We start from the raw sequence: 17311 nt of genomic DNA on the forward strand, positions 1-17311 counted from the left end.
CCTTCTGTCTACTTACAACCATCGTTGCTCCTCTCCCTCTTTCTACTTTTTGTGTGTGTATGATTATTGATGTAATAGGTTATTAATTGATCAATACATTTTCTTCCTTTTTTTTAAAAAAATGAAAATTTTGGAAACTCCTCGTTTTTTTTTTTTTTAATACAGAGGGATGAAGCCTGAAGGTAACTGTAGGGTTAAAAATTGATGCCGTTATATGATCGAAGTTCGATTCCAGATGGTGTGAGTTCTTGCAGTCTTCTGGTATGTCTTGGACATGATTACAAACGAACTTCCATATTATGCATATGGCATGAGTCTTCTGGTATGTCTTGGACATGATTACAAACGAACTTCCATATTATGCATATGGCATGAGCCAGCCGATGAGCCTTGTCTGAAAATAAACTGGAAGGTAGTATTCCGCCGTTGCACATGAAGAAATTCCTAATAACATTCAGTGCCCTGGAAGAATCCGAGTACAGCTTTATTCCCCTGCAGCAACCCTGATCCAACGCAGCTTTGAATTAAACCCCACTTTATTCCCTTTATTTTCGAAGCTGTGCTTGGAAGGTACCTTAAAACCTTACAACTCTGTTCCATAGAATGCTTCTCCTTCTTTCATTTCTTAGTTCTCCTCCATCGATTCTTATCTTTTTCATAGTCTTGTCTGAAAACTCGTGGCTTACTTATGAGTCATTTTCTAGATGTTTCAATAATTCGATCTTCAGTATAAAACATTATTCAATTTTTCATTGTTGGCTCATGCCAGTTGCCAGTATACAACCAGGGGAAAGTGCATCACTCTTCAATCATATCGAGGATATATATATATATATTAACAAACATTAAGTCAGTTGTAATTTTTGTTTATAATTTGGCCCTTTTAATCTTTACAAATTTTGTGAATAATATAATTTTAAAATATTTTTAATCTTTATAATTTTATTTTTTTAAAAGATAGTAACTAAAATTGTAATTAAAAGTTAGGAATTAGGTTATAATCAAGTTAAAATTATAAGAATTGAATTACAATGAATTGTAATTTAAGTGCTAAGTTAGAATTGGATTAAAACTACATAAGCTAAATAATTAATTTTTTTATAAAACATCACACAACATATTTAGTTTCTGATGCTTTACAATAGGTCATAAATAAACACCTCGATGTTTTTGAGCGAACCATATCAGATGATTTATAGCACTCCGTGTTTTAAAAATTACATTATCCTTGAAATCAGTGGTATTTCTTCTTATTTATTTAAATGTATGGTAAATCTCTAAATGAATATACCATTCGGACAAGGGCGTTTTTCACTTCGTCAGTTTACTGAAATTGTCCTGTATATCTATTGTATAATTCACCGGTCACTTTTTATATCCAACAAAAAGAAAAGGAAAAAGAACGAAACTGTCACTGAACATTGCAAATTGTTTATTGATTAATTGAAAAATGTTTATTTTCCATCAAATGTGATCAATATGTAAATAGACGTTGTTAAATTAAACAATGTTTTTTTTCCCAGCAAAGCACTGTTGACACACACAGACTCATGCATGTGATTCGGATGTTCAACCACTTTTTTTGTTGTCTTTTGCCAGAGTGTTATCCCAGCCAAATGCTGTGCCTACAACAGGCATTCACATGTTGGCCACGCACAAATAAAGGCACTTGTTTATTAGTCACTGTCTCATTATTCTTAAGCACCACAAATCCACGTGTTTTTTTTATTAAGTACGCACACACATGAATAAATATTAGTTTTAGAGAGAATTTCAAAGATTAAAGAGGAGACTTAATTTTATAAGGGTTTAATTTTTTTTTTGAAATTTTACTTTAATCCAGGAAAAAAAGTTAAAGGAATCTTGACCGTGGAGATATCAAAGTACTCTTTACATATTATATAAAATTACTAATTATTAATTTTTTACTGTCTTTGTTAATTTATCAATATCACTTATAAATTATATTCATTTGTTAACAATCAATAATATTAATTATTAATTTATTAATTTTACTTATTAATTCATTAACATCAGTTGTAAATTATAAAATCTGTTAGTAATTCATGATTAATATTAATAAATTATAAGACATGTTAGAAATTTATAATTGATGTTAATAAATTAATAAGTAAAGTTATCAATTTAACAACTGATATTATTATTTATGATTGAAAAATTGATGGTGAAAATCTTATATAATATTGACATGTTAACTTATATAATTTGCAATTCACATTTGTAAATTAACAAGTAAAGTAAGAAAATTAATAACTAATTATTCTACATAATGGGTGAAAAGCATTTTGGTCTTTACAATTAAAATTCTTTTAACTTTTTCCTATGAACTGAAATAAAATATCAGAATATTTTTGAACCCATATAAAATTAAGTCTCTTCTCATATATTCTTAATTGAAATTCTTCTTTATTTTTAAGGCAAGTACGTATATTGTAAATATATACGTCATACGTGTTCAAATTTACACCTGCATGGCTGTATTGCATACAACAGACAATTGTAGCGCCCCTTTTCCTGGCTTGATTAGATTAGTGAAGAATACGATGCGGGCGAAAACGTATGTAAACCCAATTGCTCTTTTTTATCATTAGTTCATTCAATTCATTATAATTAAAGGAAAGGTACCACTATTCAGACAAAAGAATACCAAATAAAAAAACAAAAAGGTGTTACGAACTTGAGAAGAAAAGGTAAGTTAATTATTAAGTTTTATAATTTTAACCTTTTAATTTAATATAATTCAGTGCTTATAATTTTAATTTGATAAAAACAGAGCAAGTAAACTTTATCTATATAATTTTAATAACTTAAATGTTAAGGACTACCATTTTAAAAAGTCAAGATTATAAAATTTAAATTATGTCAAGTTAAAATTATAAAAATTAAATTATATTTAATTGATTTTAATTAAAAGGTTTTGCCTCATGGAATGCGTATTATTCTTTTTGTTTTAAATTATAAGACACTTGTAGAAAAGATTTAATATTTTAAAATATAATATACTTTAATAAAAATGTACTTTTTTAATGTTATTCTTTTTATATTTTTTCTCTTTAATTTTTTAAATAAAATATTAAATAAAAAATATTTTTAAAAGCTTGTACATTATAAAATATATTTAATAAATTTTTTAATATATAAAATTTTATTTAATAATTTTGGGAGTATTATTTTACAATGTGAAAGGACAGCGACAAACGAACAGGTGTCCACGGTCCCAGTGAGAAGAGCGCGTACGTGAGTCATGAATGCGAAGAACTCTCGCCCTCCTTACACACTAGGCACATTGCGTGTCATTGCGTGTCATTGCGTGTCCTTGTCTAATCCCCTATGTTGCCCTCAAACTAATGAGTTTAAATACACTCATGACTCAGGTATACACTTAAAATATAAACTCATGAAAATTTATCTTTATTAATAAATAATTTTTAAAAATATATAATTAAATAATTAAAATATAAAATATGATTATAATTTAATTTAAATATATTTTAAAAAAATTAAATTTATTTGTCTTCATAAATTATTATACTTAATATATACATTTTAAAATGGGACAACTTATTTTTTATATTTTTTAGTAATATTAATTTTGTTTTTTAGGATTTTTTATTAAACCAGATCCTATTATTTTTACAAATCACCGTTCTACACAATATATACTTACTTTGTTCAATAAATTTATGAGCAAATAAGCACTATTTTATAACTTAAAAATATAAAAATAATAAATTTAAAAATTTAATTTGTGAGTTTAACTAAATTTTATTTAATTTAAGTTTATAAATAAATTAATATAATTTTATAAATTAAAAATTTAAAAATGATAAATTTGTAAAGTTAACAATGCCCCCGGCCTTAGTAGTATGGGTATCAAAGGCAATAATATTATATTATGCCTCCCTTCACATTTCACCCCCTTTCCCTTTGTCTTCCAGTTCCGGACGCTAATCTCCGTTCCTCTTACCTCACCTTTTCTTTTTTCTCATATTAATCAATAATCAACTCTCCTTTTTTCTGTTGTGATCACTAATAACAGGTAACTATTTCCTCCCTCGTCCAGTAAGTCTTAAGATCTTGCATTTATTTTTTTTAATACACAGACTCTTTTAAAATGTTTATAAAATATTAAAAAATTACTTCTTAATAAAATATGTGCAAACATATAAAAAAAAAGGTTATGTTATTTACATGTCATAAATAATGTGATTTTCCACTATACTTTGATAAATTTGTCTTGGCCAAAAAAATGTGTTGATGAGTACAGAACGTATTTTCTTACACTGATAACTTATAAATACATATCAGGATGATTCATACTATTTTAAATTACAAAGAAAACTGAAATCAGATGTAATTTCTAATGCCTATCGTTAATTTATGGAATAAATTTTAAGGAAATTACGTTTTTCACAGTACAGTTAAATAATAAAAGGTCGATTCTTAACTAATTGATGACAAGATTATATATAAGCTGGGCAGCTAAGGCGTTAAGTAAATAATTTTAAATTTTAATTAGAAAAACGGTGAGAACACAAATGAAATGATGAATACGATATGAACGAAGAAGCATCCTATAATTGATGTTGGAAGTTGGAAGAGAGAGGGTGGAAGACAGAAGGTGAAGAAGGTACCTAATGGGGCTGTGACATTTCACGTCGCGTGTTTCGTTCCCCTCTGGCCCTCCCTCACCAAATCTTCCGTCTCTTTCACTCTTCTTCTCCTTCCATCATTCTTCAGGTGCTTCCCCGCAACCACCGAGCTCCCTCTCCGTCTCTCTTCCCTTCTCCCTCCAACAGCTTCACCCATGAAGGCAACCCTCTGCATGCCCTCTCTTCCCTTTCCTTCATTTTACTCTCCTTTTCCACTCAATTCCCATGCGCTCTTTCTTTTTCTGCAGACCTTTGTTTCTCATCATAATTTACGAACCTTTCTCCTTGTCATCGCTATTTGTCTTCTTTCCTGTTCGTCCGGCCTCAAGGTCCTCTTCTTTCTTTTGCTTCTCCTTCCCATGTTTTCTGTACCTCTCGATTTTAATCCTTTCTAATATTTTCATGCTTTATATGAGTTCTGTGGCGGCAGATCGGAGAAACCTGTGGGTCGCAGAACAAATGCGACGCCGGCCTCAGTTGCCAGACGTGCCCTGCAAATGGGAATACCCGACCCAGATGTTCCCGGATCCAGCCTGCGAGTCCCACTTCCAAGGTCGATCATATTTTCCATTTTCATTTCATTAAATTGTTTTTGAAGTTTTTTTTTTTTTTTGGGGGTTTAGGTGAAAGGTTTGGCGTTCAATCGGTATTCGTGGCTCACCACTCACAACTCTTACGCCCTCGCCGGAGCTAGGTCCGCCACAGGTTCTTTCCTCATAGCTCCTATGAATCAGGAAGATACTGTTGCCGCTCAGCTCCAAGTATGTGCTTCCTTTTCTTTCCTTTTCTCCGTTAAACCTAGAGAAACGGGCTATTTTCTTCGCCGGAAAATTCTAGCGAACAGTTCTCTGGAATGCGCTATTTTTAGTCTCCCCCTCCCCCTTCTTAATCTCTTAAATTCATTTAAAAGTTATAAATTATAATGCTGACTTGAAATTAATAAAGCGCCGACCTTAACAAGGACATTGACGGATTTCACAAACACTTTTGTTAAGCTGGGGAGCATCGGACTCGCCATCTAAATGAATCGACGCGGCTTATAAATACATGTTTAAATATTCACTTAAGTGTATACATTTCGGATTGCTCTTATTTTTTCCTTTTTTCTCAGTTCAGACATGGATTTACTTTATTATTGATTGACTACTGATTTTACTATAACAGATGCAAGTTAATACACGCTTCCCCCCTTTTGATTTGGGAGTCGCGGAAGGATTTTTTTTTTTTTTTGGCCCGGGGGGGGCATGAATCGTGAAATACTGAAACGAATATTAAAATTGGAAGACAAACAGATTCTCTGTCTTTTTTGAAAAAATAAAAAATAAAAACAGAGATAGCAGACAGCGAGGATTTCGTGACTTATTAAAAATATTCACCATCTCTTGAGAAAGTAATATAATTATATTTAAATTGATTTCTTCGGTACGGTTGCAATTGTGATTCCTCAATTTGCGAACGTGACAAAAAAAAAAATCAATAGCGTTTGGGAAAGATCTTATTAATCAATATTATGATCGACATGTTTCTGACACATTGTTTCTCACTTGACTGATGGGTGTGCAGAATGGAGTTCGAGGCCTTATGTTGGACATGTATGACTTTCAAAATGATGTGTGGTTATGTCACTCGGCTCAAGGCAAATGTTACAACTTCACAGCATTCGTAAGTGCGTGACCCTGTTCATTCATTCTATCGGCTCCAAACAAACTTCATTATGCCCATTTCAATATTTCATACGCTGTAACATCTTCCCCTGCCTCTCTCAATCAATCCTAAGTTCACTCAATTTGTGCCCCCAGCAACCTGCCGTCAACGTGCTCAAAGACATTCGGTCCTTTCTGGACAAAAATCCCTCAGAAATTGTCACCATCTTCATTGAGGACTACGTCACATCCCCTAATGGCCTGACTAAGATCTTCCAAGCTTCTGGCCTCAGCAAGTACATGTTCCCAGTGTCTCGGATGCCCAAGAATGGCGGAGATTGGCCTACTGTTGATGACATGGTGCAGAAGAATCAGCGCTTGGTCATCTTCACCTCCAAATCATCCAAGGAAGCTTCCGAGGGCATTGCCTATCAGTGGACTTATGTGGTTGAAAATCAATGTGAGCTTGATCTCAGGACTTTAATGAGAAACATGCTTGATGTTCTTTTTCTTTTTTCCTTTTTGGTTTGAGAGCTGAAGGCCAGTTTTGTTTGTGTGGGGGAATGTCAGATGGAGATGAAGGAATGGTAGCAGGTTCTTGTCCGAATCGCGCGGAGTCACCATCAATGAACACAAAATCAAGGTCGCTGGTTCTCCAGAACTTCTTCCATTCCACTCCCAATCGATCCCAGGCTTGTGCTGACAATTCGGCTCCATTACTTAAGATGATGAAGACCTGCTACAATGCAGCTGACAAACGCTGGCCAAATTTCATTGCTGTCGATTATTACCAGGTACGCGGATTCTCATATCCTTAATCCTGCTGATTATGTTATGTAATTCAGCTCTGGAGAATTTATTGATGATGACTGTTGTTGAAGAGGAGTGATGGAGGAGGAGCCCCAGAAGCAGTTGATGAAGCCAACGGTCATCTGACCTGCGGGTGTGACAGCATCGCGTATTGCAAGGTTTTATTTCCTCCACCTTTTCCATACTCGTTCATGGCTTTTAACGTAGCGTGATAGCGAGGTTACAAATTGGTGCCATATTAATGAGAGTAGGAAGTGAGGAGTTTATGTAGTAGTTAGCAGTTACAATTATATTAGAAGGCAAACCTCCAACGTTCGACTGAGTATTTTGCAACATATGAACAGGCAAACGCCACATTGGGCACTTGCAATGCCCCTCCAGTTTCTCCACCTCCACCTGCTGCATTAGAGGCCACCGGAGGGAGCCAGCCACCCCCGAGTCCTGCAAACTTTGCTGACGGGGACAAACCGGTGAAGTTACTGCAAGGGGTATTATTGGCAATGGTGACAATCTTTGCATGGTTATAGGATGTATCTTTTGCTCCACACTTTGGGCATGTGAATATATTGGGTTATCCGTTCATTTTGATTCCGAGATTTGTGAGGAATTGGGAGTCTTTTTCGCCCTTCATGTGGCTCTCTTCGCGGTTATTTATTACGACTAGCTTTATTTAAATGTGCACATATTTCCTCTAGTTCTTTCAGCAGCTTGTTACTGTGAGGCTTAAGTTACATTATAGGCACATGGCTTTTTCAGCGAAATAATTGTACTAGTAGTAACAAGAGGAAAGAAGAAACACACGGCTTGTCGGGAACCAGGCCGGAGTAGTGTTTGTCAACTTCATCAGCAGAGTTAGGCCATTGAAGGACCTTCTCTAAAGTGAGGCCACATTCTATCAATTCCGAAAATTTGGATCTATCCCCAATCTAGGAGCTAAGACGGCATAGATTCTTTCTCTAGCAAATGGATGCCCTCACGTTCCTCGCTGCACTTTAAGCAGTCCAATGCTCTTTTTATGTTCACGTAAGTTACGATCAGGGGAACATTGATTAAAGGGGAAACTCATCGAGGAAGAGCATGATCGATCTCTAATGAAAGAACTTGACCTTATCTCTGGAATAGATTCCTATAGAGCTGTGAAAGTTAATCATAAAAGGAGGGTTATAAGGTATGGAATGATGGAAACAACAGAGTTATCCCTGGGTAAATTACATATAACACCCGAAACACACACCCACGTATATATATTTCTCTCCTCACATGGCGTAAAGCTCTGTTCTGAATAACGATTTCAAGAGTAGACATGTTGATATGCCGGCATTAGCATAGTCAACTTAAATAATACTCAACTTCCCCGCCTCGTGGAGATTGATGCTAAAAGACAATAATACTAAATAATCCATCTGCTTTTGCAATTAAGCTGATGGAAATTAACTGAATAATACCACCTTTAGTTTTCCAGACACAGAAAACTGAGTCTCGTTATCGTCTCGTCTTTGAGTGTTGTTTCCTGTAATAAAAACATTCTCGACAGCGCAGTGTGTTTTAAATCAAGCCGAGTTCGGGCAGATCGAAACAAAAGACTATAACAACCGCCTTACAATGGATGTTAAAAGCTATGATATGACATAAATTTACATGTCCTGGTCCAACGTAAAGCTACAAGCTTCCCTCCATAAAGGCAAAGGCACGGACAAGAAAACGAAGCAGATCTCCTTCTGAAGTTATTGAGACTGTATGGACTAGGGGTAAGAAGCCAAAAATATATATATATATATATATATATTAAGACCAAATTACGCTGGAGCCCGGTGGATTATTATAGCATTTGGCATTTGTAAATCACACGTTGTACAGAAATGAGCGTTGGGGGACACAACCTTCTCAGTCATTATGGTTACAGCTATGCATAAGTCGTTGCTTTTCCCCCTTGAAGGCGTGTGGTCTTGTCTCACTGGCATTGCTGCACCTCAGTTTCAAACTTTACCATCATCACCAGACACAGTTGCCTCCTCTTTTAATCTATCCTCATCATTAGCTGAATTTCCTGCATCTCTTTTTGCCCTCCGATCCTGAATTGAGGAAAGTGACAAAACTCAGCTTCACGGTGGTAGGATCATAAAAATATCAGGGATATACGCAATACACATCATCTGACATCCATCACATGCAATGCGGTATCTTTTGCATTTAGTTTCAGTGGGTTTACTTACATTACCTGAGATCTTATCACAATAACTCAGGTTATGATAGCAGCATTGAACATGAACGTCTATTAAAGTATTAAGTAAATGAACAACTAAAAGTCCTTCAAGGTCATTATCTCATTGCACATTCAAAACAATTTGCAAATGGAAAAGTAGCACTCCATTCAATTGAAGGCACAGCTTCTCATAATTCTCTCTTTCCAAATTTAAATTGGTTTCCCAATATGCATCATGCATGTCTTAATATATTTTCTTAATTAATAAAAGGGAAAAAGGTGTTCAGTACATTCTTTATTTTTTTGTTACCTAATCTGCTTGCTATATTACCTCTTTGTGAGGAGAATCCTCAGCTTCAAGCATATGTATGACATGCCCCATTTTAGGCCGCTTTTGTGCATTAGGGTCAGTGCAACGTAAAGCCACAAGAAGGGCTCGCTTGAGTGCTCTTGAACTTGGTTTCTCAGGGAGCTTGGGATCCAACACTCCCTCTGCATTCCTGTTACTAACCATCTTCTTGAGCCAGTCAACCAAATTCACCTGAAAATCATCATTTTCAGTTACAAGAGAAAGAGGCAGGAACAGAAATGTAGCAGCAGTATCGAGATGACAAGAGCGAGTTATCGTGGGAAAAACCTCTTCTGGAGGCCGACTATAATCAACTGGATTTCTGCCTGTAATTATTTCCATTATAAGAATTCCAAAACTATACACATCACTTCGTTCATTTAACATTCCAGTACTTGCATATTCAGGAGCTACATATCTGCAAAAGGGGAAGATCTCAGGGAATAGCTGGCAACTGAAGAGGATGGAACAAGGGAGAATTTACAAACCCAAATGTGCCCATGACACGTGTTGTAATGTAGCTGCTCTCAGAGCCAAGGAGTTTGGCAAGCCCAAAGTCTGAGACCTTCGAATTCCATTGCCTGTCGATCAGAATGTTGCTTGATTTAATATCACGGTGAACAACTTTTGGTTCCAGTCCCTCATGAAGATAAGCTAAACTGTTGAGCCATATCACTGATCAGTTTAGACTTCAGAATAAAAAAGAAGTAAAGCAGAGGCTCGAGAAATTAACTTGTTACATACCCCTTTGCTGTTCCCAGAATAACGTTCATTCGAATTTCCCAGTTCAGAGGACTGCAAGGTCCAACATCCCCGTGCAGCCACTGCTCTAAGTTCCCATTGTCAACGTACTCATATACGAGCATTCTGTCACAAATATTTTACCAACAGAAGAATTTGTTGAAATCCAGAGAATGATAGATTCCAGCATAAAATAGGAATAATTGGTGGTTGCAGATTTTGCAACGGGGTACCTATGAGCTCCTTCAGCACAATATCCCAGCAACCTTACTAAATTCTTGTGCCGCACTCGTCCTATGGCTTCCACTTCGACCTTGAACTCCTTCTCAGCTTGTCCCCTGACGTTATGAACGTATCACATCCCAAACTTAAATTTTTGTATCAAATTACAATGACCCAGAAGTACCCGGCCCGGGGGGGGGGGGGAGTACCTATTATTGAGCAAATTCTTAACAGCAACATGAGTGTTGTCCTTCAGAATACCATGGTAAACAATTCCGTAGCCACCTTCCCCAATGACGTTCTCGTCGGCGAACCCATTCGTCGCATCCTCAAGCTCCCTCAGAGTATACCAGTGACCCCAACCCAGATGCGAGACTTCAGGAATCACCGTGGGCACCTGATCGACAAGTCGCGCCTCCCCACTTCCGTCCGAAGACGACCGCGCCATAGCACGTTCAGGGTACGAAATTCTGTGATTCTTCCCAATCTCAAATTGAATTCTGTTGATCCCTGACGGGTTGTCTTCTTCCGATGGAGGGAGCAGAGCCTGGCGCTCGATTCCGGAAAGCGGGTCTAGTTCGGGAGACGGGTCCGCTAGGATACGGGTCCCTTTCGGCTTGGAATCATGGTGATGGTCGATTCTAATCTCGTGGATCTCTTTGGAGACTGGCGGGATAGACGGTCTGCTCGCGGGGTTAGTCTTGGAGCGCTTGGAAGCGAGCCAGATGGAAATGAGGAAGAGAAGCAGCACGATGGCGGCCCCGACACATACCCCGAGAACAACCCACAAGCGGAGACCGAAGATTGAGGTGGGTTTGGAGAGCTGGTCGTTCATGGTGGGAGAGGAAGGATCAAGCATTGGAGAGCGACGTCATGAATTGACGAGAATTGTGAGCGGGTGCGAGGAAGCTGAAGCCGAGAGCATGAGAAGAGAAGGAAGGAAGGAAGGAATAAGCACAAATTGAGAAAGAAAAAGTAAAGGAAGGGAAAGAGAGGAGCTGGCATGATGGGTCCTTATGGAAATAACAGAGAGAGAACAATCAACTGCAGTTTGCGAGAAAGCATCCAAGTCCAAGTGGGAGGAGTAAACGATAAACCGCGAAAAAGGTCCGGTGAGATTACAGCTTCTTCGGAAACCGCAGGGGATAAACGTAAAGCTACTTTTGCCCAACTGAAATGCCGTTAGGTTACATAAATAGTAACTTTGACAGACACTGCCGGCTCTTTCAGTTTTTTATTTTCCTCATGTAAAATGCCACGGTAAGTAATGCATAGTTTCGCATTTGAGTTGACTGCAGGTATAAGTAGAACCGTTAACGTCTCTTCGCTTTGCTTCAAGGGTTCGAGTTTGTTCAAGTAAAGTTAGTACGGGTGAATTTTTTGCCCCAAAAAAAAAACGGGAAAAAAAAAAACAACGATGCTCCCTCGTTGGGAAGGAACACTCACAAGTCCCAAAGGTGTTTAGACTCGCGTAACCCATATTTTTACCAGTTTACTTGGGATCCTTCATTAGAATACTGTGTAGTGCAGACAAGCAATATCTCGTCAACTTGGCATCCAAAATCAAGAACTCCTTATCAGTGAGTTGAAGTGATTACACCAATCCAAAAGAATCACGAACTTCGAAAGCCAAACAACCAAGAGTTGGATTGGAGTGGTTGGGTAGCAAGGAATTTTTGGTGTCCGCGTTTGCGCTGGTGTTTGTAGTTACAAAGAATCGGTTGCAGAATACATGACCAGTGACTAGTCTTCAAAATCCTATTAATCAGGAGAATTCCTCGCAGCGAATCTGCTATCATATAAAATGCATGTCACAGGCACTCCTAATCATCATAAGAAGTCGTTACCCGCACTCGAGAGTCAAGAGTCGAGTGCAAGTATTCGTGTTTCTCTACTTAAATCATTCTACCCAGGGCAGCTACGTAGATGTGCATTTACGAGACTGCCACTCCCTGCTCTGCTCTGGCAAGTTGTGATTAGTAAATCTGAGTGACTATTGCTTTCCGTCGCCCGCCGTCACCTGCACAATGGTTTCAGACAATAAACAGAGCATTATTAATTATGGTATGCGGGTGTCCCTCACTCCTTGCGGATTATCCTAATTGGTCCATTACTATAAATTCAACTACTCGTGTTTAAAATTAAAAAATAAATAATTTTAGATAGTTTAAAAATTTTATAAAAAGAGATTCATTTCATAAAATTTTTATAAAAAACAGATATTATTTTATGTTTAGTTATAATAATAAAAAATAATTATTAGTTAATTATTTTTTAATTTTATGATATTTTTATAAAAATAATTTATTATTATATTATTTTAAAATTTTATGATATCTTCACGTATTCTACCTCTTTAAAACAATCTTGTTAGCCATTATATTAGATTATTTTTAAAAGCTATTTAAAGTAGTTTCTTAAAACACTCAAAATTTCATTTTTTTTAATTTTGATTTTTTAAAAAGTTTAAATAAATACATAAAAACTCACAAAATAATTTTTAAAAAAGTAAATGATTTTTTTATGAAGATAATGATAAAAAAATGAGCCTCTGTTCAGACATGCATGAATGAATTCAAATGTCTGAAAACGACAATAAAATTAAAACTCGTGACTATCGAATTTGGAAGGCCTGTGCTCTGAATATGTACCGCGCCAACAAATTTAGAGAAATCAAAGCACTCACAACAACGATAGAAATCTCTTAAAACAAAAATCTACATGTATATCATGTAAAAACTCCAGTAAATTGCGTCATCAATGAGCCATAAATAATACAATTCATTTCTCAAATTCCCTAAAATAATCCACTCTTGTTATTAAATCATAGGACGAGGTCGAGAAGATGTCTCCTTTTTCCTCCTTCCGTCAGGACGGTTCCTTTCTTTTCTTTTGTTTTTTTTTTTTTTGGGGGGCAAAGCCAGGACGGTTCCAGAATTAAAAAAATAGAAGTCCTTCGGCTGACCCAGGCTTTTTGCTTTTTTTGGTTTGCCAGATAAGAGAAGATCCAGACAAATAAGCCTGGAATTGAAGCCCAAATAATATTCAACAGTATGGACGACATTGTGCTGACCGGGCTGAATTTGACGTTTCAGTTCAAGTCTAAGCCCAATCCAGTATGTATGCGTGGGCGTCAACTCAAGCCTAAGAAACACAATCTTTTTTTTTTTAATAAGAACTAAATGCAATTTTCTATGAGCAACGATAGGACTGCATTGAAGACTAAATGAGATTGAACTTTAACTTAATTTAAAATTTAATTTGTTTCATGAAAAAACTAAGTTAAGCAACTCGTAGTTCGATATGGTCCAGTGATAACTTGAAAATTAACACGAGATTAAATTTAATCTATAGGACTGGAAGACTGGTCCTGTTAGTCCAATATTTATTTAGTTTTTTTTTTCTTCATGAAAAGCAATAATCCATCTCAACTTAATATAAATTCAACTAAGATGATAAAAACACCTATAATTATAATAAATTCATAATAATTTCTAACAATAAGAGAAAAATATTTTAATTACAATTTAAGTGATCTAGATTGTTAAATTACTAGTCTGAGTTTGCGACCGTGCTAATAACCAAACTCATTGAATCATGCAGCTCATTTACAAGCTTGCGAGCCTGAACACCAAGAATATCATCATTGTGTGATGATGGTGGTATGCCCACTATGCTCGTTGGTTGAGACAGATTCATATCATTGAACCTAAATATTAAATAATAAAACCTATATTAATAAAAAAAATTAATCAGCTTAACACAATAAAGGAGTTCTTACAAGTAATATTTTAAAACTCATCTTTTGGCCTATCTTATATATATTATATAGAGAATATTCAAATAGACAAAATTTTAAAAAAGACAAAAATTACATGATCGTGAATGAAATTCTGCAAACTAATGAATTGGAATCCACTTCGTAATGTTTATAAATAATAAAATTAAAAAATATATATTATTTTATAAGTGAGTCATGTGAATTGCGTTAAGTTGTTTTGCTGGTCATCTACATGTCCATATAAATATTATGTAAAAAAAAAATAAATAAATACCTAGTCATTGTCATATAATACTTGTGTGATGCACGGATTATATACAATAATTTTTTTAGTCAAGGTGAATATACCCATATGTACATATTTATTTAGATTTTGGGTGAATATTTATTGAGTCAAAGTGCATATTTTATTTTTTATTAACATTCTAAATTGTAGAGAGGCTAAACATCTTTATCTAAATTTTAAGCTACCATATTGTTGAGGCTTTTAAGATTGAACTTCACCCATGAAGAATATAACCAAAAAGGGGAACAACAAAACAAAATATCACGAACAATTCTTTAGTCCAGGTGCATACGAGTGGTTTAGTCAAGGTTATTTAGTCAAGGTGCCAGCGGCTATTTAACATTGACATGGCATGGCTTTATAGTTGGTGTGACTTCTACAATATTATTTAGTCGAGGTGCATGCCACCAAATGTTTCAGATACTCAATCTTCTGTTTAATCAAACTCAAAAAAATCTAATATTTTTAATTTTTTCAATACTAGAGGATTAGTTTTTAATAAGAATGGACAAGATTGAACCTTCTAAAGTCAAATCAAATTGAACAGACTGGAGGACTTCTACATTACCCTAAGCAACGAGGAAAAGTTGCTAATTTTATATAAACAGCATAAAATTATTATTTATAAAAATATTTATTTATAATAAAAATTTAATATTTTAAAAAATTATTTATATAATTTTTATTATAAATTATTGATTAAATAAAATATAATTGTAAATTCTTTTATCCTCTAGCAAGAAAAATTGTTTTATGCAATTTTAATTTTTATTTCTTAAATTATTAAATGTATAATAATTTACATTTTAAAATGGAGAGAAAATTGGAATAAAAATAAAAAAAGGCAACAGATAGGAAATGAAAAGATTCATAAGTAAATTTAAAAATTGAGTTTTCTCTTCAAAATCTTCCTGTAATTGAAAGTAAAAATTAAATATAAAAATATGTGAGTTTTATACATTATATTCCTCTCAATTTTCTCTCCCTCTCTTTTTTCCTTCCTAATTAGGAGAAAATAATATTTTTCTACACTTTTCCTTTCCCTATACTTTTCTAGGCTGCCAAACATAGAATGAAGGAACTGAACTTATGTTGGTCCCAAAAATATCTTCGATTTATTGCTTATAATATTGTTTCATCAATTTCATATTCTATACATGACATATTTTAAAAATTTTCTCGTAAAAAAATTTACTTGCAATGATTTTTTTAATCATATGTCATTTTTCTTCACTTTATCATTCACGAATAAATTATAATCAATAATAACTTTGTTAATGAAATCGATTATCGATCTACTTATTCTATCATAACAAAATAACATATTGAAAATTATATTAAATGCCGGCGTACATACTAGTTTAAACTGCAATAAATTGATGAAATCATGCGACATCACCATTGTTTAAAAAAATCGTTAATACTGGATAAATGAAAATATATAAAATTAATTTCCCTAAAAAATAATTTTATACATTGAAAGATAAATTGAGAAATAATTCATCAAGAACGGATTCAAAACAAGATTTGATAGGAATGTCGAATTAATATTATATCTTCGTCTTACAAGGTTTCTCGGATGTTGATTGGGCTGTCCGCATTGGCGATGGTCGCTCCTCTGGCAACTCACTAGAAGCGTGGTTCGGTTAAGAAACAAAGTGTGATGGCTTGCTCGAGTACAAAATTGGAATATCGTTCACTTGCCAATTTTGCTGCCGAAATTGTATGGATTTCGTCTTTAATCTCTAAAATAGGCCTGAAATTACCTCAGGTTCCTATTTCTTGGTGTGACAATCCTGCTGCACCTGCACCTAACCCTGTCTACCACGCAAGAACGCACATCGAACTTGATGTACGCTTGGTGATCATGTGCTTGCTCGGCAAGCTTCGTGTTCATAATGTCTTGTCATTGGAACAAATCGCCGATGTGTTCACCAAGGCCCGGTCACACTCAAAGTTTTTGGGCTTTAGGAACAAACTTGGACTGATCAAGGATCCGGTCTCTCATTCGAGGGGAGCTGTCAACACTGTTAAAAAGAAACTCAAACCATATGGGCTTAGAATTGTCAAATGCAGCCCATATTAGTATGTTATTGGCTGATTCTTTTATTCATTATTTCTTTGCATAGATGGCCCACTAGGGTTTGTAAATACTCTTTGTACGTACGCTCCTTTCATCCTCTTTCCCTTTCAATATTATTTTATGTGTGCCGTACACATGTGAAGTTATTAGTAACAGACGCATGCACGGAACAGAGGCCATATTAAAATATGAAAGGTAGAGCGAAGGGATGCACAAGTAGGAAATTAACATAACCTGCCATTACTAGCACATAAAAGCAGAGCAGTGAAACCGGAACACATTACGGAGTCACAACAAGGCAGAGAATGAAAGGATCAATCCCCGCAACTTGCATCCATCCAACAAACCAAAAAAGATCAAAATGACATGAACAGTAGACACAGCAATTAGCTTTAGCAGCTACATATTTTACGGTACACCATCACTGTGAGCAAGAGAAAAGCAGCACGCTAGCTTCATATTATTCAGCGGATTCTCGTGGCAGCTCTTATTGGTCCTATCTGGTTGCACGCATCACTGA

General features: G+C 35.2%; 2 protein-coding genes across 3 annotated transcripts; one reads left to right on the top strand and one right to left on the bottom strand.

Moving 5' to 3' along the window:
* The first annotated feature begins 4601 nt into the window (after window positions 1–4601).
* Window positions 4602–7829, top strand: LOC129322286 (PI-PLC X domain-containing protein At5g67130-like). Of its 2 annotated transcripts, XM_054968520.1 has the most exons (9): window positions 4602–4834; window positions 4922–5002; window positions 5104–5226; window positions 5297–5434; window positions 6237–6335; window positions 6473–6776; window positions 6887–7110; window positions 7198–7284; window positions 7471–7829. In XM_054968520.1, the coding sequence occupies exons 1-9, from the start codon at window positions 4829–4831 to the stop codon at window positions 7651–7653; spliced, it is 1245 nt and encodes a 414-aa protein (XP_054824495.1). In that variant the 5' UTR covers window positions 4602–4828; the 3' UTR covers window positions 7654–7829. The 2 variants fall into 2 exon arrangements, with proteins under 2 accessions (XP_054824495.1, XP_054824494.1); XM_054968519.1 differs by having other exon boundaries at window positions 4602–5002.
* An 878-nt stretch (window positions 7830–8707) lies between these two features.
* On the bottom strand, window positions 8708–11771 carry LOC129322285 (probable serine/threonine-protein kinase At1g01540). Its single transcript, XM_054968518.1, has 7 exons — window positions 10851–11771; window positions 10653–10757; window positions 10423–10545; window positions 10167–10337; window positions 9967–10096; window positions 9661–9870; window positions 8708–9198 (listed from the first exon to the last, which is right to left on the bottom strand). The coding sequence occupies exons 1-7, from the start codon at window positions 11498–11500 to the stop codon at window positions 9103–9105; spliced, it is 1485 nt and encodes a 494-aa protein (XP_054824493.1). The 5' UTR covers window positions 11501–11771; the 3' UTR covers window positions 8708–9102.
* Between the last annotated feature and the right edge of the window lie 5540 nt (window positions 11772–17311).

This window comes from Prosopis cineraria, unplaced genomic scaffold (genome assembly GCF_029017545.1).
Source record: "Prosopis cineraria cultivar Desert tree isolate PC_DT_omini unplaced genomic scaffold, ASM2901754v1 PC10, whole genome shotgun sequence".
NCBI lineage: Eukaryota > Viridiplantae > Streptophyta > Magnoliopsida > Fabales > Fabaceae > Prosopis > Prosopis cineraria.

Excerpts from the sequence above, each read along its gene's own strand:
- LOC129322286 (XM_054968519.1), top strand. The coding sequence starts at position 4,829 with ATGAAGGCAACCCTCTGCATGCCCTCTCTTCCCTTTCCTTCATTTTAC. Across the intron at positions 6,336-6,472 it reads GTTACAACTTCACAGCATTC|CAACCTGCCGTCAACGTGCT; the intron begins GTAAGTGCGTGA and ends TTGTGCCCCCAG. Across the intron at positions 7,285-7,470 it reads ACAGCATCGCGTATTGCAAG|GCAAACGCCACATTGGGCAC; the intron begins GTTTTATTTCCT and ends ACATATGAACAG.
- LOC129322285 (XM_054968518.1), bottom strand. The coding sequence starts at position 11,500 with ATGCTTGATCCTTCCTCTCCCACCATGAACGACCAGCTCTCCAAACCC. Across the intron at positions 10,758-10,850 it reads AAGAATTTGCTCAATAATAG|GGGACAAGCTGAGAAGGAGT; the intron begins GTACTCCCCCCC and ends TCATAACGTCAG. Across the intron at positions 9,199-9,660 it reads AGGATTCTCCTCACAAAGAG|GATCGGAGGGCAAAAAGAGA; the intron begins GTAATATAGCAA and ends TCCTCAATTCAG.